Here is a 27,309-nt window from a genome sequence, read left to right on the forward strand (position 1 = left end):
CAGTTGTTGGCATTTGACCACAGGTGTCTGAGCCCGATCTTATAAATTTTGTGACAAGACAGGATAAGGAATGCAGAAGTCCAGAAGAGTACACGGCAGGTGAGTGTTGCGGATTATTAGGCAACAAAAATGACTGCGCCAGGTGGGGCATGCGTGCAGGTTGGAGGAGGGCCGGCTACAGAGACAGCTATTGGAATTACCTCCATGAGTTTGGCGATCAAGGGGAAGAGAAGAGCTAACACCAGATCATGGGACACTGTTAGGGCAGATGTTGGAGGTCCCTGCGTGTCTCCTGTGCAGCAGCTGCGGGATTCTGGAGAGGTGTAGTGGCGTCAACAGCTTGGTCCATGATGGCACCTGGATCTTGACCTCTTTCTATCCCGTTGGTCGTCAGGGTAACACTTAAAGGTCTGCGTTATTGGTCTTCTGTGTGACCGCACGTCCGATGTAAGACAGTCCAATTAATAATCGTGCAGGTTTCTTGAAACAACTATTGAGGCACATGTTTATGATGCGTATTACATGCACTCGAATATATCCTGTAGGATATAATGTGAATATTAAATGCAATACTGGCATGTAGAATATTTCTTCTGAACATACCAGCACCTTTTATAAACACGCTTTAAACAGTGCAGCTACACATAAACATAAGCAGGATAACATGCTCAAGAAGGCACGTCAGCCGAAACGTCGCTAATGTAATACACTTTAGATCTGTATTGCATTGGCTGTCACTTGTTAACCCTTCAAACGACACGCACAGTCTCATTGACTGCTCACGTGATCATCATCATGATTTATTATTTATATACAGCATCTCCCATGCAATGCATCTCTATGAATTAAAGTCCAACAGCCCGTATTATTTGTCTGCTATGTGGGGAATTGTTACGTTTAATTGTATTGATCTGAAAATAATTCCTTAAGTAACAACTCCGCTTGAATAACCTAATAAGCATTGGCATAATCCAATATGCGTTTGATAAATCGAATAGGCCTGTACAGTGGTGATTCCAAGACACAGCATGTAGGGAGGCACCGCCTCATATAAAGTGAGGGGTTGGGGAGAGGGAGAAGGAGGGGCTGCGGCTCTAAATAGGTCATCGCAGAAACAAGATTAGGAAACGGACACTTTGTGGACAACAATGACAAATAGAAGACATGCAGTTGTGGGATAATTGAGACCAGTGGCTGGTTGCATAAAACATTTTTTTTTCCATTTAATTTTAATCCACCCAAAAGGTTACTGAAGTACATTTTAGCAACCAAACACGAAGGCGGCGATAGTGTGCAGATGTTTTTTTGACAGTATTGTGCAAATTATGGTTTTCGACGGTGACAGACAATTCATAGGACAACCACTCGGATGTGTCGTAAGAGTCCAGTTCAATTTGATTGGTTATTAGAGATTCACGAGCAGGCCTGGTGGCACTCAAGCTGACCACACGAACGCCCAGTGAACATCTTTACGAGTTCCAATCCCGGCTGTGGATCGACTCAGCGAATAATTAATCTGGGGTTGATAACATTTGTATCACGTTTTGACCATGCAATGGAGAAACTACTCCCCCACTCCCGCACTTCCGATTGGAACCGTTGGTTACGTATGGTGCGAAAGAGGTTCAACATACATGAGAATATGGAATTTCCAGCAATGACTTGGGGTCGCCAACGTTTGAGAAGACACTTGATGTTAAATGTAAACTATATCAGGGAAAACGCATCGCGAATTGCCTGCCCATCTTTGACCATGCGTATATATGCGCCTGCCGCATTTGGGCACATTGTTGCCCAATTGGGACCACCGTATACATCCAAGATCAGGGTTGAGATAATTCCGATACATTTAAGAACATCGACCACCTCCTGGCTTCGTCCCTCGCCTGCCCGATCGCTCCTCTCACGTCCCGCTGAGAGCCTTTTTCGCTGAAACTGTGGCACGGAATTAAATTAAATTCCGTGCTTGGGCGCCCCGGGGTAATCGAAGCCCCCCCCCCCCACGGAGCCGCCACCACAGCGGGGTCGGGTGGGGCCCGGATCGGGTGCGGGTCCCGTGCGCGGTTCGATGCAAATTTAATGAGAGCCACCCACCGTCCCCCAACGAGGCCGCATGAATAATGGAGTAACCCCGCCGCACAGGTGAGCGTGAGCGGGCGTCTCACCCTCCGGTGAAGGGAGGCTTGCATCATCGTCGTCATCGATGGCCACTCCTTGTCCCCACCATTGCCCGTGCGAGTAGATCTTGCGCGGCCAGTATATATTAGGTCAAACACCGCTCCCAAGAATGTATATGCGCGTGGCTACACAAGTAGAACGTCACTGAATTACTCAATCCCAGATCTCCCTCCTTTGCAAAAAATAAGACAGCATACCGTGGTTTATGTGGGGGAGGGAGGGAGAGGGGGTGGGGGTCTCCCTTGCTCGTAATTAAAAGGTCATCTCTCCTTGCTGCTGGTATTTGCGTGGCTGGGCAAGGCTTGCCCCGCGCTACGCGGCACTTTAAAGAGCCTCGTTCGCAGTCGGTCATTGTCACTCCCGAGCAAGGCGGTCGCGTTGTTGGGCAGGCGACATCGCTCCGCGGGTGACTTCGATCGACGCCCCGCGCGCGTACCCTCGGCGAGGAGGTCGCCTCCCGCCGGCGCGTTGCTGGAAGTATAGAGTCGGCCAAAAAAAAAAGGCCGTGGGTCCGGTTTTTTGTTTTGTTGCCTTCATCATTCCGATCGGCCCGTTGCAGTCTCGCGGCGGGACAGCACTCGGTGCCTCGCAAGGGGAGCTCGGAGGAGGCGCGGCGCGGAGCGATGGAGCCGCCGGACGACTCCAAGGGTACCCGGCGTGAGTCGCGGCTGACACGCGCCTCTCTCTCTTCGCGTGTCTGCGCGTGTCCGTGGCGTGCGTGCGCGCTGATGATCTTAGAGATCGTTGTATTTCGTTTAAGCTGGTGGGGAGCAACTCGGGATGCGAAAGTGACCTGGAGCATTCGTCTCATAGAAGCGGGCGGTGATTGCCCTGTATGATCGTAATCTAGTGCTGTAGTTTGTTCTGTGTCTCTGTTCGGAGTATCTTGATCTGTGCATAGTATTGCATTGCATGTCCGATTGGTATGTGTGCTAATGATCTGCGCCGTGTGTGTACTGTGTAGGTGTACTGATTCATTGTGCTGTATAGCTGTGCGATGTTTGTATACGTATTCTGCGTCTGTACTGCGTGTGCTGTGCTTGTGTATTGATTCATGATAGTTGCTCTGCATCAGCACTGTATGTGTGTACACTTGCGCTCCTGTGCTTTGTGCGTTGCATATCTGGACTGTGTTCTGTATTTGTACTTCGTGCGTGTTGTTTAGCTGTGCTGCATATGCATATACGCCCCGTGTACTGTGTCTCTGAACTAATATGTATTTGTACTGAGTATCTGAACTGCTGCGTATCGGTACTGGGCAGTGGTACTGTGCATCCGTGCTGAGTATCTACGCTTTGTAAACGTGGTGAACCGTGGCGATATGTTTACTAGCTTGCTTGGTATGCCGGAGGGTGTGGATTCGATCGTGACGCCGGACTATTTGGAGTTTGCATGTTCTCCCCGTGGTCGCTTGGATTTTTCTCCGGGTCCACATTTATATTTATAAACATGCGTTTAGAGTATTTGGCTGCTATACATTTCTACGCGATAAGTCACTTTGTTGAGCTCTCATTTGTGGCCAGGTCGCTTCTGACAAACAGGTATACAGCTCAGTGGGCCTTACCTGGTAAAGTAAAAACATGTTTTAGTTTAGTTTACATTTGTGCATGTATACTGTCGTGTATCAGAGTCAAATTATTTCCCTTCTCATATGACCATGTAGCGGTTCTCATCGCCTGTTTACAACCCTGAGTCAGGAGTAGTATACATTACATGTTTTTGCTTTTTGTTTGTTGCGGTTGCACCCGATTCAAGAGCCGAATGGCTCACAGGGCTATACCAAATGAATGGAACTATGAACTACACATTCCTATGACGGGACGAATGTCGATATGGCACATACACTGGTGACAAAGTGGTGCTGGGTGATGTCAGTGGAAGGATCTGTCAGCGTGCAACTCACATTACTAGACGGTTGTAATATATCTATATATAAAGTAATTGCTTGTGTGTATATTGTGCTTTTGTCCTATGACGATGACGGAATTCACTTATATTGTAGGTGTAACTACTCACAACAACCCTCCCTTCCTGCCGGCGATCTGACTCTATGATATATGTTAAACATATTGTTGTAAATTGGCAGCGCCTTTAGCGGCTGCAACAGTCACGTGAACCCAGTACATAGCACTAAATACTCAGAGGCGTCCTTGTAGAGAAGAATATAAGGGGCCGTCCATAAATGACGTCACGCACCTGGGGGGGGGGGGGGTCAGACTTTTGTGACGATGTGTGACGAGGGGGGAGGGGTTGAGAAACGTGACGTCACGTCAAAATGCGCAACTTTAAATAAATATAGACAACACGTTCTACTTAATGAAATCGACTTTTTAATTAATGTTTTCTCCTACAACATCAGAGTGCAGCGCCACAGTAAAAACGCACTACAATAACAATAGTTTAAAGCGATTTGAAGCATGTTTTTTTTTGCAAAATGGAAATATGGTTTTGGGGGGGGGGCAGAGCTTTGTGACGTCATATTTGAGGGGGGGGGTCGACTTTTTGTGACGCCGTGTGACGAGGGAGGGGGGTAAAAAAATCGTCCAAAATCGCGTGTCGTCATTTATGGACGGCCCCTAAGTACTGTGTTACAAAATCAATTATTTTGTTACCAATGCATGCAACATACATACATCTAGAAACGTCGATTATTACCTACGCGCGATTGTATTCGTGTATTGTCAGATTTGGTAATAGCCGATATGACCTCACGAGTAGATGGCGCTGTGGTGCGATGTGAACTACCTCGCCTTGAATTTCGATTTAAAGCTTTCGTGACTGCAGGGATTCATCTTCTTGGTTCTTTCGGTAAAGTCACCACGTAGAATGGAAATAAAATAATGAAAATAAAACATAATGAAATAACATTCTCACGACGTTTCGGCCACAACACAAGTAGCCTTCTTCAGGTGAAGGAACAGAACTGTCGGGACGACAGAGCTTCAATGAACGCTGCTAAGATTCGCAGCGATCGATTCCGACCCCTGACGCCTCATGTATATATTTGGAGCTTGCATGTCTCTCTCTCCCTGTGGTCGCGTGCATTTTCTCCGGGGTCCACATTTATTAGCTTTATAAACGTACGTTGAGAGTATTTGGCTGCTAGACATTTCCACGTGATCAGCGACTTGGTTGAGATATAATTTGTGGCGAGGTTGCTTCTGAAAAAGAGCGATGTAGCTCAGTGAGCCTTACCTGGTAAATTAAAAAAAGTTTAATAGTTTATATAGAATATAGATTCACCTTTGGTCCCTATATATTTGTTTGTATTTAATTAACGTTTGTCTATAAGCATGTTGATATACTTACTGTACACAGTTTTACTCGTTGAGGACTACATGAATCCATGCTTTAGAGTTTTCACGGAATCAAACTATACGTGGTTATATTCTTAGTTCTTTCGGTAAAGTCATGTTGAAGGGAAAAAACTAAATAATAAAATATATATAATATATAAAACAATAAAAATGTATATTATTATTTTGTTGTTTCCCTTCAACGTGACTTTACCGAAAGAACTAAGAATATGAATTACTGCAGTCACGGAAGCTTTAAATCAAAATTTATACGTGGTTACTGATGTATCATCAACAATTTACTTATTGGTTCAACTGCTGTATTTATTTGGTCCCAGAGATCCCTCAAAAATGAGTTTTCTGGTCTCTGTGGTCCCTCACCGGGTCATTAATATCGCTGATTCTCCATGTAATTGTGTACATGTATAGGTGGATCCTGTATACAAACACATACACACGTATATACATTGTACATGATGCACGTGTAAGGCCCCTTTGTCAATCCATTGCTGGATGAAGGCCTCTTTGCGCCGAGCGGGTCCGCGGGTGTTATTTTTATAATGTTACTACAGCTGGTCATCGGTGCGGGTTGATGAAGGCGGGGAGCATATACGTGGGCGCTTATAAGTAGAGTGTAATATAATATACAGGTATACATTTACGTGGGTATAATATATATGTGTAGGTCCAGCTATACGACCGTGAAACGGGGGATCTTTTTTTTGGGGGGGGGCGGGGGGGAGTCCCAAAACACTTGGGCAACAAAAGAATTGACCAGTTTGTCATGTGAGAAGACTTGCTTCCACGAGGCACTGCATGTGAGTGGTCGTGTAGACTGTGTGCGCGTGTGCATAGGCATCGACCACACCACACGCCTGTGTCGGCCTTAATAGTTGCTCGCTAACAACAATTGCACCACCAATCTGTGCAGGACCATAGGACGATCATTGCGTATGGGGTTGGGGAGGGCTTGTGTGTTGTGGTTATCCTAACCACGGCTTATTATCAGCGCGTGATATCTTAATCTGTCGCGGACTTCCCCAATGTCACTTTAGCCTGAAATGAGTACCCGGTCCGGTGGAAATATCTGCACTGGGAAGACAAAGGCGGTTTGGCATAGTGTCGGCTGCATAGTGTCGGCTACATCACCCACCCCTCTAGCCCCCGTGCCGTGTTGTTGTCCAAAATTGGTGCTCGCTAACAGCGCTTAGCCATATACGAATGCTTTTTTGTCTTTTGTTTCCTGGATGTTGGTGTTATACAGCATTAGCAGTCCACAACGTTTTTGGGTTCTATATTATATATCGTCAATTTATCTGGTGAATCATACTGTACCTAAAAGTCAGGGTTAATAGTGACTAGTGCAGGTCAATAAAGGTCAGCAGTGGGAGACGGTGATAACCACCTCTAATCCGGGGCGGAGATCGAGGCTCAACCGCGAACAGCTCGCGAAGTGCAGAAATGAGTGGTTATTATTTATCTCCCTTTGCCAGTCCACTTGTGTGGACTAGGGCCACCAATGCGCACTTGTGCGTTGGTGAAGTCCAGAACCAGTTCACATATCACTTGCCAACGATGTTAGCCGTGTCCGGGAATGGAGTTCATGTGCACGGGGTTCATAGCTCAGTGTATCGCTCCATCCAAATCGCTTCTAACTCCGTTGTAAAAACAACAGTATGTCCGTCCATTTAAAATGCATTGGCAGCAAGGCTTTCGACAGCACGCTCTGTTCCCCGTGTGTGTACATGTGATGTAAGGTCTGTTTAACGCAGTAACCACTGACATTTTAACATTCATATGTTGTGAAAACGGTGCTGTGGGTAGATAAACAGAATACAAAGTGGCACCAACAGTTTCCATCTCCCGGGCTGGAGAAAACTTTCCGCTAGCCAATATCACAACTCCGAGCGGTGAGACTTGTGATGATGAGTGAGCCGCGGTGCCGCCACAGGACGATAATAATTGTCAGCCATTTGTCACTACACTGTCGGATTAAGGGGTCCCACTTCGATCGGTGCGGGTTGGTAAAGATTGTGCCCAGGACCGGTGCAGATATCACTCGCTGCTGATGTTAACTGTGGCCTGGATTGGAGTTCAGGTCACCGGGTTCATAATTTATAGTGCCAGCCACTGGCTGTCATATTTGTGGCCCGCATGAAATGAGGGTAACGCAGTTTGGGGGTGGAGCCCCCACACCCGAATTAACGATACCCCGACCCCTAACCAACTACCGAACACAAGCACACTGCGAACTATCCCTCCCAGAGCCCGTAACCAGCTAGCCAACCAACCACTAGCACTAACACTAACCACTAGCCAACCATATTCTTAGCTCTTTCGGTAAAGTCACGTTGAAGGGAAACAATAAAATAATAAAATATATATAAAACAATAAAAATTCTCACATAAAACAATACAAATTCTCACTAGCCAACCATTAACGCGTACTAACACTACCCATGAAAAAAAAACCTGGCAACCAACCACTAGCACTGAGCCCACCACTGACCCCAACTAACCAACCAGCCACTGGTATTAGCCTGTTTACTGCCGACCTCAACGAAAACCATATTTACTGTGCGTCGCCAGGGCTCTTTACCTTTTTTATTTTTTCGGGTCTGGTGCTCACCGTGGCACTTGGGCTGCAGCACACGCGAAATGAAACCTCTTCCCATCCACTTCTAAATGCCCTTGTTGGGTAAAGAATGTGAATGGTCACACACGGAGGCTCCTGGGATGCGAGCGCGTGGTCTGAGCGTTCTCTGCTTGAAATCAACAGCAGCAGCAATGCGAGCGCTGAACAAAGAGTCGCGACTTTTGCCGAGTCAGCGCTGAGAGCCACCTACACGAAGCCGCGTCCATTTCACGGTTCACGCACAGTGCTGGTGCTCAGCTCCTTTAGAGAAACAAGTTTGGCCTCCAACTATAAGCGTGGATTGAGCACGCATGGCAGTCTTCATCATCCCTCTTTCTCTCCCTAATGTCTGTCTTCCCTTCCTCCTGTTTTACCTCTCTCCCTGTTGTCTTTCCTCTCTTCCCTCCTGTCTTCTCCCCCCTCTCCCTCTGTCTTCTATCTCTCCTTCCTGCCCTCCGTTCAACTCCCTCCTGCACCACCTCATTAGCTTCCCATCTCCCCGCATACGCGTATATGTAAGTCAGTGCTCGCGTATGACATTACACGCTCCAAGTAATGCCTTTACACTAAGTGAAAAATATTACGAAAATAATCTATAAAATTACGTATGCCAGATTTTACAAATGCCACGAATTGTAAAACATTATTTAGCAATGTTCTCCAAGGAATCATCTCACTTAAGCGTTAAAAGTGTTTTTTGAAAAATCAAAATACACAACACTTAAAATGATTCATTAGGACCCTTTTCAGGAAGTCTTTCTTTCGCATATCGACCAGTTCGTCTGTCACGATTGTTGAGTGGGAGGAAAAGGAGCGCAGAGAAGAATGAACACGCACACGAGGGTATTAGCACGAAGCCTCGCACTGGACACGTGGAACTATTTCTACGCATTCCAGTCACATCGCTCTAAAACGTAAAATCGCTTTTTAATACAAACATTGTTTTTGTTGTGTTGACTAGGGCCCCGTGATGTATATGGAGTGATCTTTTACTGGTAGGAACGAAGTTGTAAACTGAGTGTACCAGCCTGCAATAGATTAATGTTTCCGTCCGTCCCCTTTCAATACTTTAACGAAGTGAAATCTCGTGCTGTTGGGTGTAAAATCAGCAATAGACAGCGCAGAGACTTGATATGTCTTATTGCACCCAACATTTGGAAGTATAACAATGTCATAAAATTGCGCAAAATTCCAATGTTCCTACCAGCCCACCCTGCAGGGACCTGTTATTAACAAGCCTGACTGCTGATGAATTCAACGAAGGAACGAAACCGGTCCTGAGTTTGCACGCGTAAAAAAGCGACGTTGCTGGGCAATGTTGCTCCGGAAAGCGCGTTGCTTGTGATTGAATTAAAAAAAAACGTCAAATTTTTACGTGACAGCGACGAACATATTCTTTTTTCTTTATTTATTTTACGCGATGAAGGTCAATTCTTCCGACAGAAGTGACGTGAGTATGCAATTGCAGAGCCGCACATTTTTTTTTTACTGCTCAATTTGTAGCCCTGGTCTCTGTTTGATCACCAATGCCTGTGTGAGAGGCGCGCGCACTTGCGCCCTCATAATGATCCCGGTGGTGAAGCCCATAAACTGTTGCCTGCGGGGATATGGGGGAGGGGGGTGCAGATGGAAGGTGGGGGGAGCGACGCGAGAGTGGTGGTGGCGGGGGGGGCAGCTAATGACTTCCACTTGGCAATGCGGCGGATGGGGGGGGGACAAGGAGGCGGGGTTGGAGGGGTGGTTGAAACCACAACGAGTTCCTTCCTCCTCCACGCGCTCCACGCCTTGAAACTGAGAAGCGAAGGAAAAGTGGCGAGGCGCCGGGGATGTGATTAGGTGCAGTTACGAGTTGATGGTTGGCTTGCGTTGTTTACTGAGGAGGGCAGTGATGGCCATAATGCAGGGGTGGGGGGTGGGACTCTGAGAAGGAGGTCAAGATGCGTATTGCTCTCGGTCAAAGTTTCGATGGGCTATGGAATCCACCTTGGAAGAGCAGAGAGGTAAGTCAATAAAAATGTCAAGATATGGGTCTTTGATGCGAGAGTTGCTATCCGTATTGGTGTATCGACCCGAGAGCGCTGGACGCCGAGCGGAACGAAAATACGTCGCGGACATTTAATCACAGGTGTCTGAGCCGGATGTTTGGAATTCCGTGGCAAGGCAAAGATAAGCACCGCAGAAGCCCGGAAGAGACCGCGTCAAGTGAGTGTTGTCGATAGGATCAGGGGCGCAGCTATGGGGGGGGGGGGGGGGGTACGTGGCAGCGTTATGCGACGCATAGGGGCCAACTCGGCCGGCCACAAGGGGGACCGGAATCAACAGATGCGCAAGTTAAAAACATTTTTTTAAAGAAAAATATATTAAAAACATATTCCAACAATTGACCGTAAATGCCCCCAAAACATTGTTACAAGTGAAACGATGTTTCAGAAAAAAATTCGCAGCGTCATATATGGCAGGGCTACTGCTGGTGTTTGTTACTGAACACCAGGCGTTTTTGCTAACTCATGCGCATGAAAGCGAGACGCACAATAACTTAATTGTGTGTATTGTGCCTTTACATCTTTATTGTTAATACTGTCACTGTTAGATTGTCTTCCTCTAAACCCAATACACGGCACAACTAAAATAGTATATACAGGGTGCTTCAAAATGTTTTTTTTTAATACTTATATGAGACGATCGTTTTTAACGGAAAGGAACGGATAATACACCGTAACATGATAACAGATCTTCGCAGCTTAAAAGACGCTGCGAATCTTAGTAGCGTTCATTGAAACGCTGTCGTCCCGACAGTTCTGTTCCTTCACCTGAAGAAGGCTACTTGTGTTGTGGCCGAAACGTCGTGATAATTTTGTCTTATTTTGTTTTATTGTTTTATTCTCATTCTACGTGACTTTACCGAAAGAACCAAGAAGATGAATCCTTGCAGTCACGAAAGCTTTAAATCGAAAATGATAACAGATGTATGTTAATAGCTTGAAAAAAGTCAAAAGGTCTCCACTTGTTCTCCATCATTGTCAACACGTGCCTGGACTCTTCTACAGGCGGTCTCCAGAGCCCGGAGGCGCATTTCTCGTGGTATTGTTGCAAATTCTCAGAAGTCTTTAAAAACAATTCGAAGCACCCTCTTTGGTTATAGCCTACACATTGTATACCGGTTAAAACATCCGTAGCTATTTCAGGAAATGTGACTCAGGAGAACGGTGGGGTGGGAGGGGGGGGGGCACAGTCGTGTCTTGCATGCCCCCGTTTAAATAGGTAGTTGTGCCCCTGGGTATGATCATGACAACACGGCTGCGCTGGATGAGGTGGCACGTGCGCAGGATGGAGGAGGGGCGGTAACGGAGACAGGCCTTGGAGTGACCTCCACGAGGACGGTGACCCAGGGGCAGACCCGAGAGCAAGGCAACTGTTGCAGGTCCAGTTGCCACTGCGAGGTAGCTACGGGATCTGGCAGAGGGTAGAAAGCGTTGTAAATGAGGTGTGGCAGCAAAGAATTTGGGCCGCGATGACTTCTTGATCGGGGATGGTTGGCTCGTTGGTTTGAGGTGGGGTAAGTACCGGGTAACTGGTTCACAAGTTTGCAAGGATCAGTGGGAGGAATAATTGTTTTACGTGTTTTTTTTTAAATCATAACCATCATCATCATTGCACAGTTATTAAAGTATCATTGCACCGCTATTGAAGTACTGTATTGAAAGACCTTATGCCGCTTTTCCGCTTTCATCTTGAGAACCAAAAGTAACGCACGAGGGTGACGTCGACGCGGTCAAGGAACAAAGCCTTCCCGTGCACACGGCCGCGAAAAGTCGTCCACACACTGATGACAAAAAAACCCCGAAAACACAAAACTCGCAGTTACACTGCACTGTACAGTTCACAGATGGAAATAATTTAGACGCTTTTCAAACGCAACTCGTGTTGTACTGTAAAATCACACGAGATCAACAGAGACCTCGAAAGCTCAGCATGGGGTGTGCCTGGTTGTTGGTGCGGTTGTATGAGTGATCGCTCAAGGCTTGCCAGGGGATGCGACGTGGCCAGGAGATGGCACGGATGAGCGTGAGTTTTCTCCGGTTTCCTCCCACACTAAGCCATTCATGGTATTGCATTTCTTTTGGCCAAGCATCACAGTGTATCAGGACCCTCGGAAAGAGGTACTTGCCCGAATTGAGGATTTTCTGGAGTAAGATTAATCATCATAATCAGCCATGATCGATGCACCGATGAGATAAGGACTCCCCAAAACGTCGCACTACCCTGCAATCTAAACATCCACCGAGCACCCGCACAGAAGCTGATTTACGGTAATCTCTTCTTCTCCACGGTGGATGTGCTCTCGAACAAGGCGTTTCATTCCTTCGCTGCCATTGTCATTATGCTTGACCATCGGCCATAATCCCATCCAGCCACGACGTGTACACGATGGCGTTAACCTACGAATGCTCTCTATCCCACGTGTTCCTCTGGTTCTCAGTGCAGTGCCGGGGAGAGAGGGGAGTGGTGCTGGGGGGAGATATTGTTATCGCACGCGGGGTAAATGAAGATTAAACTCCTGCGAGTGTCCGCGTGGGGTCGCTCTCTCTATCTCACGCGCGCGCTGTCTCGCATCGCACCGCGGGAGCTGCGCCCTCTGAGCGAGCAACATCATCATCATCCTGTGACCCGCTGGATCAGGGCGGATCAATCCAAACTCCGCCGATATGGATCAGGGCTCACTCTTCGCTCCGCCCGCTCTGGGTGGGTGGGTGTTACGGGAGTGGAGGGCTCCGCGTCACAGGGAAGAGTCTTTTGATGAGAGACGAGACGGGGGAGTTGAGGGACACTCGAGAGGCGTCATGTTCCGCGAGCAGAGCGCGCTGCCTGCGCTCCCGAGCTGGAGAGAGACGAGTAGGGGACGACTCGATACGGGTGGACGGGAGCCCTGCACGCGGTCGATAGCTGTGGGCAGTGTCGGCTCCCAGACATCCAGGGGGGTTTGCAGTCTCGGGTACTGATGGGTAACACGCGCGGGTGGATTCAATCATCAATCAGTGGTGGTATGGTGCAATTTAAACGTAATTGGCGACGCGGTAATTGCAGCAATTGTAGGACCCCCCCCCCCTGAATAGGAGTCTTACGACTCATTGAGGCATTTTTTGCGTAATCATCAGCTCATAATCATCCTTTGTTGAAGATGCATGAATTGAATTATTCATTTAATCGGCGCTTTCTTCAAATTGGTCTGGTGGGAGTCCAGCACGGGTGCATCACCACCACCACCACCACACGTTGTCAAAGCGTTCCATTTCATGAAGGAAATCCATCTGCACGCGTTATCGCCTGAGAATGGGAAAACTCAAGTCGGAGTTTATTTCCGGCGCAACTTGGAACCACGAACCGCCACTTATCGCAGAAGATGTCGGCATAGTTGTTTTAATCGGCTGCGCACCGCTCTAGCAATGTGAATTGGTCGACTGGTTGGTTTGCTAGTTAGTAGTTAGTCGAATTGGTGGTTGTATATTTTGTTGGTTAATTGGTTACTTGATTGGTTGCTTCATTGGTTGTTCAATTCGTTGTTTGGTGGTTAATTGGTTGTTTGATTGGTATATGGTTGGTTATTTGGTTGTTTAATTGGTTGTTTGGTGGTTAATTGGTTGTTAAATTGTTTGATTGGTTGTTTAATTGGTTGATTAATTGGTTGATTGGTGGTTAATTGGTATATGGTTGGTTAATTGGTTTTTTAATTGGTAGATTATTGGTTAATTGTTTGTTTAATTTGACTATTGTTTAATTGGTTGTTTAATTGGTTGATGTGTGATTAATTTGTTGGTTAATTGGTGGTTAATTGATGGTTAATTGGTTGATTGGTGGTTAATTGGTTGTTTAATTGGTTGATTAATTGTTTTATTCGATGGTTGTTTAATTGGTTGATTCGTTGGTTGTTTAATTGGTAGATTGTTGGTTAATTGGTTGTTTAATTGGTTGATTGGTGGTTAATTTGTTGGTTAATTAGTGGTTATTTGGTGGTTAATTTGTGGTTAATTGGTTGTTTGTTGGTTAATTAATTGGTTGTTTGTTGGTTAATTTGTTGTTTAATTGGTGGTTAATTGGTTGTTTAATCGGTTTAATTGGTTGTTTGGTGTTTAATTGGTTGTTTAATTTTTGATTGGTGGTTACTTGAGTGTTTAATTGTTTGATTCATTGTTTGATTCGTTGGTTGTTTAATTGGTTGATTCATTGTTTGATTCGTTGGTTGTTTAATTGGTTGTTTAAATTGCTAACTGGTTGGTTAGTTTAATGATTGGCTGGTTGGTGAAGTGGCTTTCTACTTTAGTTGGTCAATTAATTGGCTCATGGTCGACGGGAGTCGCCGATGAATTAATGTGCGGTGTAGTCCCCGGTGCTGTGCTGTGCCGTGCCCATAGCCTCGTGGTCACGTGTTCTGTGTGCAGACATCACCGTCGACGATGACCTGAGCCACATGCTGCTCGGCGCCTCGCTCTGCAAGATCAAGTCCAAGACGTGGAAGAAACAGCGGCTCTTCAAGCTGCAGGAGGACTTCCTCACCATCTGGTACGAGTCGAAGAAGAGCAACAAGAGCAAGGCAACTTGTGAGTAGCGCTAGCCCAGTGAGAGATGAGTGCCTCGTGTTGAGCATATTACGCAAGGGACTGGCTGCACTGTCGAATATACAGCCTGATGCACTTGTAGATCATCATCATCACCACCACCACCACCAGCGATGGGCCACTGCTGCCGCCACCTCTTACAATTCTGTGATTCACTCAGGACCTGGACACAAATTAATTTCATCGCTCCTTCTCCTTGGTGGGCGCCCTTTCGGATGCCTCCTCTGCTTGGCTGCCACTCCATTTGTTATTCTTTCAGATCATCCACCCATCATCCCTTCTGCAGATGTGTCCTGCCCAAGCCCATTTGCCTTTTCTAAACTGTGTGGATGATTTTATTAAATCTACATCTGTTATCTAATCCTTATGTTCCTGTTTCGGTCTGTCAATGTGATTTCCAGGTTTTGGATCTCTCCACGCTTATTTACACATTTCAGTTTTTGTTCCATATTTTTTGTGAATGACCGTGATTCTGAACCACACATTCTATCAAGTAGAACACACGTTTATAGACATCCCACTTAATAGGAAGGATTTTTTGAGAATTTTTTTCATTTCATCGCCTCTGCATCTCTCACCAATTTCAATATACTTTTTGCTTCCGTCACTTTTTCAATGCTAAATCACACTGTTGTTAAGAAAGAGAGTCACAACAGATCAGTGGGGTAGATCGCTATAATGTATGGCTCACCCTGTATATCTGAGCACGGAGTCAGCACCACTGAGGTCCTGGGTTGTAATCCAGGTTTCAGTAGCCCGTGATGAAACCGACTTCTAAATTGTTGAGTTGATGGTCTCAGCCTAGTCATCACTGACTATACACAAAAAGAAACCCATTATATGAATTTGATTCTACATTTTGGCATAATTCAGGAAATACAATAATGGGTTGATTTCCATGTGAAGGGGTTCTCTTATGCAGGGCATATGGGAAAATTGCAGTTCCCTTACTTGCAAGAATCTGAGAAGCAATTCTGTGATATCTGCTTTCTCAGGCCATTCTGTAACACATGTGGTGATTCAGTTCCACATGGACTCTTCACTTCATGACATGATGCTGAGAGCACACTTGGAATCACATTTTCAAAGTAGATAAAATACATCTCACAGGGCTTTGGCTGCCATTCGAACTGCTAGTACTTTTCATTGTAAATGGTCACAACCCCCAGTCACCTCCCATCCAGCAACACACGATGATTCGAATAATCTAACCGATAATCGGGAGAATATTATATTACTTCAATAATCGTAGAGGCCAGCTCCAGTAAAGATCCTCCCCGCCGGTCGCACATAAAAACCGGGAGTGATATGTTAACTCCCTCGCTTAGTATGCATGAGGTCATGTCTCTCTCTCTCACTTCCCGTGCTCGTGTGGATTTTTCTCCGGGTCCTCCAGTTTTACCCTCCACAATTTAGAATAATGCATTTTATAGTATTTGGCTCCTATACATTTCCACGTGATAAGCCACTTGGTTGAGATATAATTTGTGGCCAGGTCTCTTCTAAAAAAGAGTTATATAGCTCAGTGGGCCTTGCTTGGGGGAAAAACAAACCTCCAGGAGACCTTGCGCAGGCCCGAATGAATAACCCTACATGGTTTGAGGTGCAGAACACGGCTCTGTCGCTGCATAATGCATGGAGTTTCGCTGGGGTAAGAGGAGCTCCCGTGCAATAGGGCAGGGCGAGGCCCCCGTCTGTCGCCGCGCAACCCCTTACCCCCCTAGGCCCCCAATAAATTTTGAGGTGCAGGGGGAAGTAAAGTTTTGGCACCGAGACTCGCTCGTTACAGACACTGGTGTGTGGTCCTGCGCACTTGTGTGTGCAATGTGCGCGCGTAACAGAGCAGGCTTCCCAAACTTCACACCTCAGACCCACCGTGCGGTTTCGCCTTTCCAAGCGTATCGTGTCTTCTCTGTTCAAAACAGATGTTAAATCAAGTCGGCACTCTTTATATCAATGAACGCAGCCCGAAAATATATAATAAGCAAAGAACAGTGATATTAAACAAATTATAGTAATTATGCAAGCAAAAGGTGATTTCTAGACAGTAAATGACACGATTGTGGTGAAAGGACCGGTCCTACCATCATGCCTGGCTTATCAGGTGCCATTGGCATACTGTGTATATAATGCAAACAGCCTTGCTTAAGGGCCAGCAACTGAATGATTTGGCCACAGTTTCTAATATAACATAGACATAATTTTGACTCTTGAGTTGGGGGTCCAAAACAGGGCTGTGTTTATTATATATTTTTTCCATGACACTGCAAAAATGTCCCTCTCCTATGCAATTTTTTTTGCACTCACTTGCAACAACTACATGCAGGTCTCATGGGCAGGATCCATCGTTTCACGTCAAACAATCTTCAATATTGGCTTTTAAATGCCTGACTTGCATGATTATGTTAAGTGCATGCACTATGGTGGGGTCGTGACCTGCCCAAGAGCTCGAAAGCTTAATTTCCTTGGTTTCGATCCCAGGCTTTGATCAGACATTAGTAGCAAATGGTATTTTAACCTGTCTTGTGCCTCCACTAGGTTTACTCGGCCTTAAATTTCGACATGACACGCTGTGTAAGGATTAGAACAAGGGAGGTAAAATTAATGTGGTTCTGGCCATGCAAACTCTCTTATTTCCAAGCTGACCTTAACCCTTTCCCATTCTGAAAATCTTCCGTTTCAGAATCGGGTGAAAAACTAAAATAAAATAACTTTATCAGTACCGAGAATCCCACAAGGCCATGTGAGAGGGTGTGTGGCACAGTTTGCAACCAGCTACCATAGAATGTGATTGTGTCGCTTCAGTTCTCTTTCGTGAGTACAATGTCTTAAAAACAGTGGCGCTGTGCCTCTCTAAGTAATATTAACGCGAACCGCTTGCACGTTTCAAGATTCAGTGGTGAATGGGACCCACCCTGCAGCTTGCAGACGTCTCGGGAACGGGAAAAGGGTAATAGGTGCTCATTAGTAGCACTTACCCCTGTAAGACTAAAAGGAAGATCATTTGTCTTTGGAAGTACAATATATATTCTTGGTTCTTTCGGTAAAGTCACGTAGATAAAAAAAGAAAATACAAATATTAAAATAAATTTTAAAATAATAAATTGAAAATAATGAAAAGCAACAAATCCATGCCGTTTCGATCGCAACACAAGCGGTTTTCATCTCTCCGCCTGATGAAGGTCCCTTGTGTTGCGATCGAAACGTCGTGCGTTTTTTTTATTTTTATTATTTTCAATTAATTCTTTTTAATTTAGATTAAAAAAATTTCATTTTTTTTTTCTATCTACGTGACTTTACCGAAAGAACCAAGAATATGAATTCCCGCAGTCACGAACGTTTTAAGTCAAAAGCATATCGAGTATTCCGCTGGCAATGGTGGATGATGGGTCACATTTATATTGAGGCTTTGCCAGTGCCATGGCAGCTCGAGGCTGGGGGGGGGGGGTTGGGGTGAGGTGGGAGGAAGGGGGAGAGACTTGAAGCGGCGGATTATTACTGGACATGGGCGGAATTATTTGTGCCCCTTTTTGCTTCATTTTTAATCGCCGATGACATGCCGAAGTAACCATCTTATTGGGGAAGTGAGACTGAGCACTCCATATTCCGTTTCTGTTTGAATCAATTCCCTTCAAATTAAGTGTTAAAATACCATCACACCATATGCAAACCTCCGATTAACACGGTTGTCTACGTACGGTGCGAAATAAGTTCAACATACATACATTTCCACTCTTTTTACATTAAAAAAATATATATGTGTATTGAAAATATATATTTAAGCAATTTCTTTAGATGGGGTGCTGCCCCAAAGTCCCATATAGACCGGCCGCTACGGTAAGGTAGTTTACTAATTTGTAGTGGCTTGGTCAGTCAAAGCAGTCCGCTCACTCAAGCACTCCAACTACTCAAGCATAGTGGATATGTCACCCGTGGCTAAAGCGTTGCCGCTCTCTGGCAATCCAGGTCTCTGTGTAGCAAAGCACTTGATGGGATTGGTCTCACGGGTTAATATTTAATCTGGGATCATGGGGTTGGCAGCACAAACACAAGGGCAATGGGTTGACCGTGGCCAAAACATTAAGTGCCTTGCCCTTTAACGAGCAGTGACCGGGCATTCAAGCGTCGCATTTCTTAAACTCATCACTCCAATTCCACGGGGTGCGTCCTCTCAAGCATTATCCCTCCTTTGGCTGTTACACTGGCGTGAGACTCGACCACCGGCCATCATTTCTTTAGAAGTGCTTTTTGTCTTTAGTTTGTTGTCCTTCCCCCCACACCTCCGATTAGCACGGTTGGCTACGTATGGTGCGAAATAAGTTCAACACACGTACATCATTCGTTCTGGTACTGCATCCGGCCCAACGCCTTTCATTAGGCTCCTAGCCCTTCCCTAACCTCCGTCAATAATACATAGCTCGTAATTGTGGTTTATAGCAGCATGGGTTTGTAGGAATGCACACACTCTCTATACAGTAGCCTACAGTGCCAGAGCACGGTCCACCTCTCCACATTTATCAATCTCCTATCACATTCACCAATATTTCCACATACGTACAAACATTGCACGCTGCACGTGCCTAATGATTGCTTAAGACATTTATTGTGATATAGTTGGTGCTCTGTGTATTGGAGCCCTCTATGTCAGGTAGGGGACACACGTGCACACATGCACACGCGATTATTGTGCTGATATTTATTGGGACTCCATATGTTTCATGGGACGCAGGGAACATATTTTTTTGGCAAGCCCTTGTCCTCACTGGGCCCTCGGTCTCTGCCCAGTAGCCTGTCAGTCCATGCCAGGCCCAAGCCAAATTAATTTTCTTTACAGTAAATATGTCTCTAACTAAGATATAATCTGGAATCCACATATTCCTTTTAGTATCTCTCAATGAACTGTAATTAATCTTTACATGCAGTTCAGTGCACTCTTCAGTTTTTGTTCCATTTTGATCATCATCGCCCGCGTTTCTGACCTACGTCAGTGTCTTGCTGATGGTCTGGGCTGCGGCGGTGTCTTTTCTGTCGGTTTGAAGAAGAAGATGATGATGATGATGATACACTGAACCAATGCATACAACTCAAACTATAGCCCTGTAATACGAGGCATTATTATGTAATAGGGATGATTATCAATATTATTATTATTCAACACACAGTAGTGTGCGTACCCAAGACAAGCATGTTCCACTCATGGATGGTGTTTGGCATCCTGCCCATGCACGAAACAGCTGATACATATTCATCTGGCCAAGATGACATTAGCTGTGTGCACAAACTGGAAGTGCAGTAATAATGAAATGTGTACCCGTGCTGAGTGAGCGAAAAACTTGTGCTGTAATCGCACTATACACCTCTACACACAAACAGTATAGTATCATCATCATCATCATGTATCAGTCATCATCATGATAATGACTGCCGGATGAAGTGTGTGGTATAGTGTAGTGTACCATTCATTGTGTGATGTTCTGGCTTTACACACAGTATAGTTGCAGCATACTGGTGGGTGATGTACTGGCTTTACGTGGTGCCTGGGCTTTACATCCCAGATCGATAGCTAATGGGGGTTGCACTCTTGGTACAGCACCTGAGTGAGTGACAACGATTTTAAATCAAGGGGGTATTTTTAAAAATCGCTGGATGCTGGTAATTGTCCATCGCTGTGCATTTATGGGAGTATATATGTACATTATAGAGTACATGCAACAATGTGTGAACAATATTGTACATGTACAGCACGGGTTGGTGGAGGCGATGAAAGACAAACGTGGGAGCATAGAAGTAGAGTACAACGATGTATGTTGCTGCACCGCCCTCTCTATTATCCACCTCGTCGTGGTGTAGCTCTATGACAACCTGTTTTTGCATGGTGGTCACCCATTCAAGCACTATCCAATACCGAGGCTCAAAATAATGATGAGCTTCTAAGATCGTAACGAGATCGTTTGTATTCCGGATGATTTTCTCATGGGCAACAAGGGATTATACGTAGCAGAATTAAAGTACCGTACAGTTTGAAAAGAGAACCAGATGTCTGCATTGTTTGTAAGGGAATTGACAACTGCACTTTTTTGGTGTGGTCGTATTTGCCTTGTTATTGTTCACAAAGGAAGCTAGAACTGTGGCTGGATAAACAATTGCGAATACATTGTCGCAGTATCCTTGATAATGAGGTTCAGCAGCACTTTAAGATTTGTTCTTGAAACAAGGAGCACTCATCATCATTTTCATCCATCCTTCCATCATCTTCATTCATCATCAATCTTAACATCATCACCATCATCATTATCCACCGATAATGCATCACTCATCATCGTTATCCAGACTGCCACCATCACCACCACCAGGCAGAGGGTAGAGTGGCACCATGAAGGAGATGTATACTGCATCCTTTCCGGTTCTATTGGAAGTGAAGCTTTCTTAACCTAACATGCTGTTTCTTGCTTTGGATCAATTGTTGATTTTGCCTTGTCGTAGGGTTTTCATTTGCTTGGTAGTGGCTGTATATGGGAATTGGTCCTTATCTATGAATAATGTACAGGGTTAGGGGATGCTATGAGCATGAATGACGCTATATAAAATGAAAGTAGTATTGTTATGGTACAGGACCACTGCACCATCTCTATTTCACATCCTAAAAACCCTTACAATCCCATCGTCCTCCCTCCCCCACCACGTCCGCTGTCCGTACCGCCCCGCCTGTCGCGCGCTTCCGCGCAGTCTCCGTAGTGGAGATCGAGGCGGTGCGCGAGGGCCACCAGTCCGAGGTGCTGCAGAGCTCCGCGGGAGAGTTCCCTCCAGAGCGATGTTTCACCATCGTGTTCCGCGGACGGCGCGGCAACCTGGACCTGGTGGCGGAGAGCGAGGAGGAGGCGCAGCGATGGGTGCGCGGCATTGCCAAGCTCATCCGCAGCGCCGAGAACATGGGCTCCCAGGAGCGGCTCGATGCATATCCACGGTGGGGCGGTGTCATGCTTAAGCAAACCAAGGAAAAGGATTATGGGTCAAGAGGGGTGAGCTTAGGGGGGGGGCATCGTATTCATGAAAGAAATAGGGGACACATCACATACCAACGCGGATTCAAATCATAATACACGGAACGAGTCCATGAACACAACGGCCAATACATCTCTCTCATCGCTCACTCCTGTGCTTCTCTTCTCTCATCTCACTACATCCTTGTCATCTTCATCTCTCTTACCTCACTACGTGTCTATCTCTTGTCTAATAACTATTCTGTCGGCTCATGATTGAATACATTGAAAGCATGAACTCCCCATTTTTTATTTCTGCTTATTAGCCCCCTGTGGGCTAGCACCACCACTGCATATCCAGCTGCTCTCTGCTCGTGCTCTTGATCCAGATTGGTGACCACTGTGTGAGTGGTCACCAACGTCCCAAACGAGCCTCCTTCGCAGCACTACTTTGCCTCTTTACATAGCAAGCATGACTTGACGCGATCGGCCCAAACACCTATTTGCCAGGATGTATGACTTTGAAGTACAGTACAACACTTCTGTTCCTGATCTTTGTTCGTATGTTGTTCAATTCAATGTGGTGATCCTAGCTACTGTCACCAGCTTCCACCCACCCGACACTCTACCGGTGCTGTAGTAAGAGTGCCGCGTGACTTCACCCGTGTCAACATTTATCAACATTCACCCAGAACTCTCAACATCCACCGAGGACTACCGACATCAACGTTCACTTAGTGCCACCAACGTAAACATTTGGCTCCCACTCAACGCTGCCACCATTTACAACCACCAAACTGCTACTACCAGCGTTCACGCTCAGTGTTTTGAATTCCTTTTAACCATTTGAGCAACTGTAGGGAAAAAAAAACTCCCTGAATATAATGCACGCTTGGAAGTTTGTGTTACAGCTGGTAAGTATTATATTGAAGCTGTGTGTGGTGGGCAACAGTGGGCAGTCCAGAAAACACATTACATAGCACTACACTTTCCATGCTCTACACCTTCACCGACCCGCCCCGACCACCTTGAAGTGTGGCCAAATAACCGACCACGACAATTATGGCATGGAGAGGCCCTCATCCAACAGTGGAGTGACAGTCGGGCTGTACATGTACATTGGCTGTGGTGCATGTCTATTAACTGCTTCGCAATAAAGTGGAGTTGGTATTAGAAGCTTTCAGTCGATTGCTCAAGTCTCACTTATGACAACACTTTGGCAATATAGTTTACAGTGGGAATTGCATAGCTGTATGGGGTGCGCTCTTTCTATTTGGTTTGCAGTGGATCGATTGCAGGGCGGTTCAGGAACTTTTATGGGTGGCGGAAGTAACAAAAAAAATAATCCATAGAATTTTCGAAAGCTGGACCCCAATGTTATTTTTTTTAAGTTCCGCTTTCAATGGGCTTTCCGTGAATTGAGGCTCGCATGTGTAAGCGGCGTGTGTGGTTGTGAAGGGTTCATGGGGCCTGCCCCAAGGTGTTTTCCTGTGTTTTTCCGTGCGCGGGTAAACTATACCGTTGGACAAAAGCCACGCTGACTGGTTAGGCGGGTCTGAATTATAGCACTAAACTTGGCAGTGTTACCCAGCAAACAATGGATCTTGCCTCTACACAAAGACACACCCTCGAGAGAAATCCAATTCCACAAGGGACTTAACACTCGTACAAAGGACACAACGGTTAAGCCCTTGTGCAGTGTTCTTTTTTTAACAAACGCAGTAGCAGAGGTGTGTTATCTGTCTCCGGTGACTGCGCTATTTCGGAGCAGTAGTCTATTGCAGTGGGAGCGAAAGTTATTTTCTCAAATGACTTATTTTTTTTAAAGGACGGAATTTTGACTTAAAGCTTTCGTGACTGCAGGAATTCATGTTCTTTGGGTCTTTCGGTAAAGTCACGTAGATAGGTTCAAATTTATAAAAAAATAAGCAAAAACCACGACGTTTCGATCACAACACAAGCGATCGTCGTCAGGAGGATCATCATGAGGATGATGATCGCTTGTGTTGTGATCGAAACGTCGTGGTTTTTGTTTATTTTATTTTTAATCATTTGAACCTATCTACGTGACTTTACCGAAAGAGCCAAGGAATAGGACGGAATTTCCTTGACTTTTCTACCGCACGTGGATTTATGATTGCTTCAAGAAGGCAGACAAAAACAAGGACGGGCGGATGACCTTCAAGGAGGTGAAGAACCTGCTGAAGATGATGAACATTGACATGAACGAACACCACGCCCAGCACCTGTTCGAGGTAGGTCCTGCCCTACCAACAACACCATCTCAATGACACTATCACAACAATAAAACTACCTAAACTCATCACACTTCCTAGCATATGATACTGCCTATGCCACATTGATGTTAATGAATTATACACCCGTGCTGAATGCACTTGCCAGGAAATGATATACGTGCACAGCCCGTTGTCAATCCGTTGCTGAATGAAGGCCTTTCCACGTCGCCATGCCGTTCATGCGGATTGTCAAGCTGATCAACGTGGGTTGGTGACGAGGGGTGGGGGGGTGTCCAAGATCGGTTTGGATATAACTCGCCACTTATGTTAACCATGGCCAGGAATTGAACTAAAATATCTGGGTTCATACTGCCATGCACTAACCACTGCACGCCCCCCCGAGAGTAATGATACCGCCATGCTCGTGACCACCGTAGCAATGACGCTGCCATGTCAACAATATTCCTATTCTAATGATGCAACCATAACAATTAACCATTTCCAGACTCTAACATCACACACTTAACTTCATTGACAACACATTGATTGATAGACTAGACAAAGCAACACAATGCATTAATGCTGACCACTAACCGCCATCAACTCGCATTGTCAACAAGATGATTATTGATGGTTGGTGACTGAAGATTGGTGGTTGATGATTTATTGTTTCTGATTATTATTGTTGATATCGATGACTAATTATAGATGATATATGGTGAATAATAAATTATTATTGATGGTTAATGCATAATAGTTATTGATATCTGACGATTGTTGATTGATGGGTGAAGAACGATAATGGTTTATGATTGATTATAATCAATCGTAATTATTGGTAATTTATAGTTTATGATTGAGGCTCAACTCGTTTAGAGTCTCTCCCCACTGTGTGCCTCGCGCTCCAGATGGCCGACATGTCGCGCTCGGGCACGCTGGAGGGCATCGAGTTTGTGGTCTTCTACAAGTTGCTGACACAGCGCGATGAGCTGCAGGCGCTCTTCTCGTCCCTGTCGGGCGACGGCAGCGTGCTGAGCCGGGGCGAGCTCGCTGCGTTCCTGCGCGACTTCCAGCGGGAGGAGGGGTGCGAGGAGCTCCGCTTCGCCGAGGAGCTCGCCTCCTCCATCACGGAGAGACACGAACTCTCCAACATCGGTGCCCGCTCGCGATTGCGGGCTATCGTCTTTCCCGTTTTGTGTGCCTGCGTGCCGTCTGCTGCGCGCGCTATCGATGTCGTGTCGGCTGCCTGGATTCAAACCCAGGATCTCGGTGGTGCGAGCTCCGTGCTTTGCCGTCTGAGCCACCCAACCACCTCCGTAGATGGGAACTCTTAACTCTGAGGTCATCCTTCCTCTGCCTTGTGTGATTTCTGTCCTTTCAGTTTGTTTAAGAGCGGGGTTTTCCAAAACTCTTGTTCCTTGTCACCCACAACGGCTGCCGGTGGCATAGCATGGTTGACATGATCCCTGGTGCAAGGATGAAATGGGGCTCCCTGTCCGCCTTCTCCACTCTTTGTAGCCTGGCAACTGGATCCCTCCAGCACTATCTGCACACTCAGTAGCAATGCCACTGGCAGGCCCATTTCACCTCCCTTGAAACCCGCATTCAATTGTAACACGCTGCATAGGCCTGATGATTGCTAAAGATGTCCCATGTGATCTCGCGCAAGTGCTGATTAAAATTAATCAGCCATACAGCATCGTGATTTGAATAAATCGGCACTGTCTATGTCGCGTCGAACTTGTGCCAAACATCAGGCACATGCAGTGTGCAATGGCTAAATTTGTATTTGAATGGAGCAAATTGTGCTGTCGGAAGATCAGCTCCGTGGAAGATGGTGTTTGTTCTTCGTCGTGTGATCTCGTGCAGCGAGGAGCCTGAGCGTGATGACGCTGGACGGCTTTGTGCGCTACCTGACCTCCCCGGATGGGTCCCTGTGGGACCAGCGCCACGACTCCATCGGCCACGACATGACGCGGCCGCTCAGCCACTACTTCATCTCGTCGTCGCACAACACCTACCTCATGGAGGACCAGCTCCGTGGCCCCAGCAGCACCGAAGCCTACATCAGGTCTGCTCGCTGAGCCTAAGCCAGGGGCCTACGGAACTCGACAGCGATGTTGCTCCATTCAACGTCCTTTGTGTGAACAGGAGGGGGCCTATTCTTTGCACTGTTGCACTATTCAGGGTACATTTTGGCTTTGGTTCTAAGATTTTATGAGCTTAGGTGCATTCCTGGGTGATTTGGGCATCGGCATTGTTAGACAAGACGGAGCTAAAGGGAAGACCATGCAGACAAGTGACTGAGACGTCTGCATCTGTCCATGTCTGTCGGAGCAGTGGTGCAGCATGCAGTGACCTGCGCTATGAACCTGGCGACCCGAGTTTGATTCCTGCTCATGCCTAGTATCGGTAACAAATATCTGAACTGGTTCTGGGCCTCTCGAAGGTCGACCCAGCCTTAAATGTCGGCACTGGGGAGACAGAGGTCGTGGGCCGTGGTGCTGGCCACACCACCACCTCCTTGTGCGCCATTGCCGGCCTTCATAGGCGCTTGCTAACATCACTTGCCCTAGCCGTCTACGTGCCTACAGGGGGGAATCTTTGTCTGTGGTGTGTGCGCCTGTTCCAGGGCCTTCCGCAAGGGCTGCCGCTGTGTGGAGCTCGACTGCTGGGACGGTCAAAACGGCGAGCCGGTCATTTACCACGGCCACACGCTCACCTCCAAAATCCTGTTCAGCGACGTCATCCGCACCATTGAAAAATACGCCTTCCAGGTGCCAGAGCGGAGTTCGCTTTGTTCTGCAGAATGAGTTTGGTGCTTGAGCCATTGGGCGCAAAAATGGCTTATTGTTACCACCGAGGCTGGCGAATGCCAGCCTCGTTATGACACGGGTTGCATTGTATATTTGAAAGAGGATACAATTTGGGAAGAAAATAACCGACGTAATATGAAACCTCCACCAAGTAGGAAAATAAAGATGAAGTGTGTGTGTATAAAACAGCCAGTATATACGCTCAGATTTCAGTCTATGATGACTACTGCCTATGGTGTATACAAGCAATATTTTACACCCCAAATTGTACCGACCAACCCCATCGACTCATAGGCAAGTTGTTTCGAGTGGAGATGTCCCATTTGATGAAAGAAAATTAATCTGCAAACGCAAGGACTGTTGGGGCAAGTGCTACTATGAGTGAGACATTTAAAGGGGCGTGGTCATTGAGACATTGTGATATTTGAGATAATCATGGTCAGTCGAAAAAAACTGGAAAAACCAGAATTTGACACAGTTCTTCATTCACAAACATCTTTGTACACGTGTGTGTACATTTTCTCGTGCCTGTGCGCAGTACTACCTTCTTGTG

The 27,309-nt window shown here is 46.3% G+C and overlaps 1 protein-coding gene across 5 annotated transcripts in view; it reads left to right on the top strand.

The window, feature by feature from the left end:
- The first annotated feature begins 2,058 nt into the window (after positions 1-2,058).
- LOC116938622 (1-phosphatidylinositol 4,5-bisphosphate phosphodiesterase delta-4-like) overlaps positions 2,059-27,309 on the top strand; it is a 41,036-nt gene continuing 15,785 nt past the window's right edge. Inside the window, exons 1-7 of one of the 5 annotated variants that reach the window (XM_076058297.1) lie at positions 2,059-2,826; positions 14,547-14,705; positions 21,450-21,677; positions 23,828-23,958; positions 24,849-25,095; positions 25,810-26,011; positions 26,573-26,717. In XM_076058297.1, the coding sequence (XP_075914412.1) occupies positions 2,802-2,826; positions 14,547-14,705; positions 21,450-21,677; positions 23,828-23,958; positions 24,849-25,095; positions 25,810-26,011; positions 26,573-26,717 (1,137 nt within the window). In that variant the 5' untranslated portion in view covers positions 2,059-2,801. Of the gene's footprint in view, positions 2,836-9,860; positions 10,110-12,708; positions 12,853-12,875; positions 13,003-14,546; positions 14,706-21,449; positions 21,678-23,827; positions 23,959-24,848; positions 25,096-25,809; positions 26,012-26,572; positions 26,718-27,309 lie in introns of those variants that run through there. The other 4 variants (XM_076058292.1, XM_076058296.1, XM_076058287.1 and 1 more) reach the window with 4 other exon arrangements.

This window comes from Petromyzon marinus, chromosome 4 (assembly GCF_048934315.1).
Source record: "Petromyzon marinus isolate PM22_M1 ecotype Great Lakes invasive population chromosome 4, UKy_Petmar_22M1.pri1.0, whole genome shotgun sequence".
Taxonomy (NCBI): domain Eukaryota; kingdom Metazoa; phylum Chordata; class Hyperoartia; order Petromyzontiformes; family Petromyzontidae; genus Petromyzon; species Petromyzon marinus.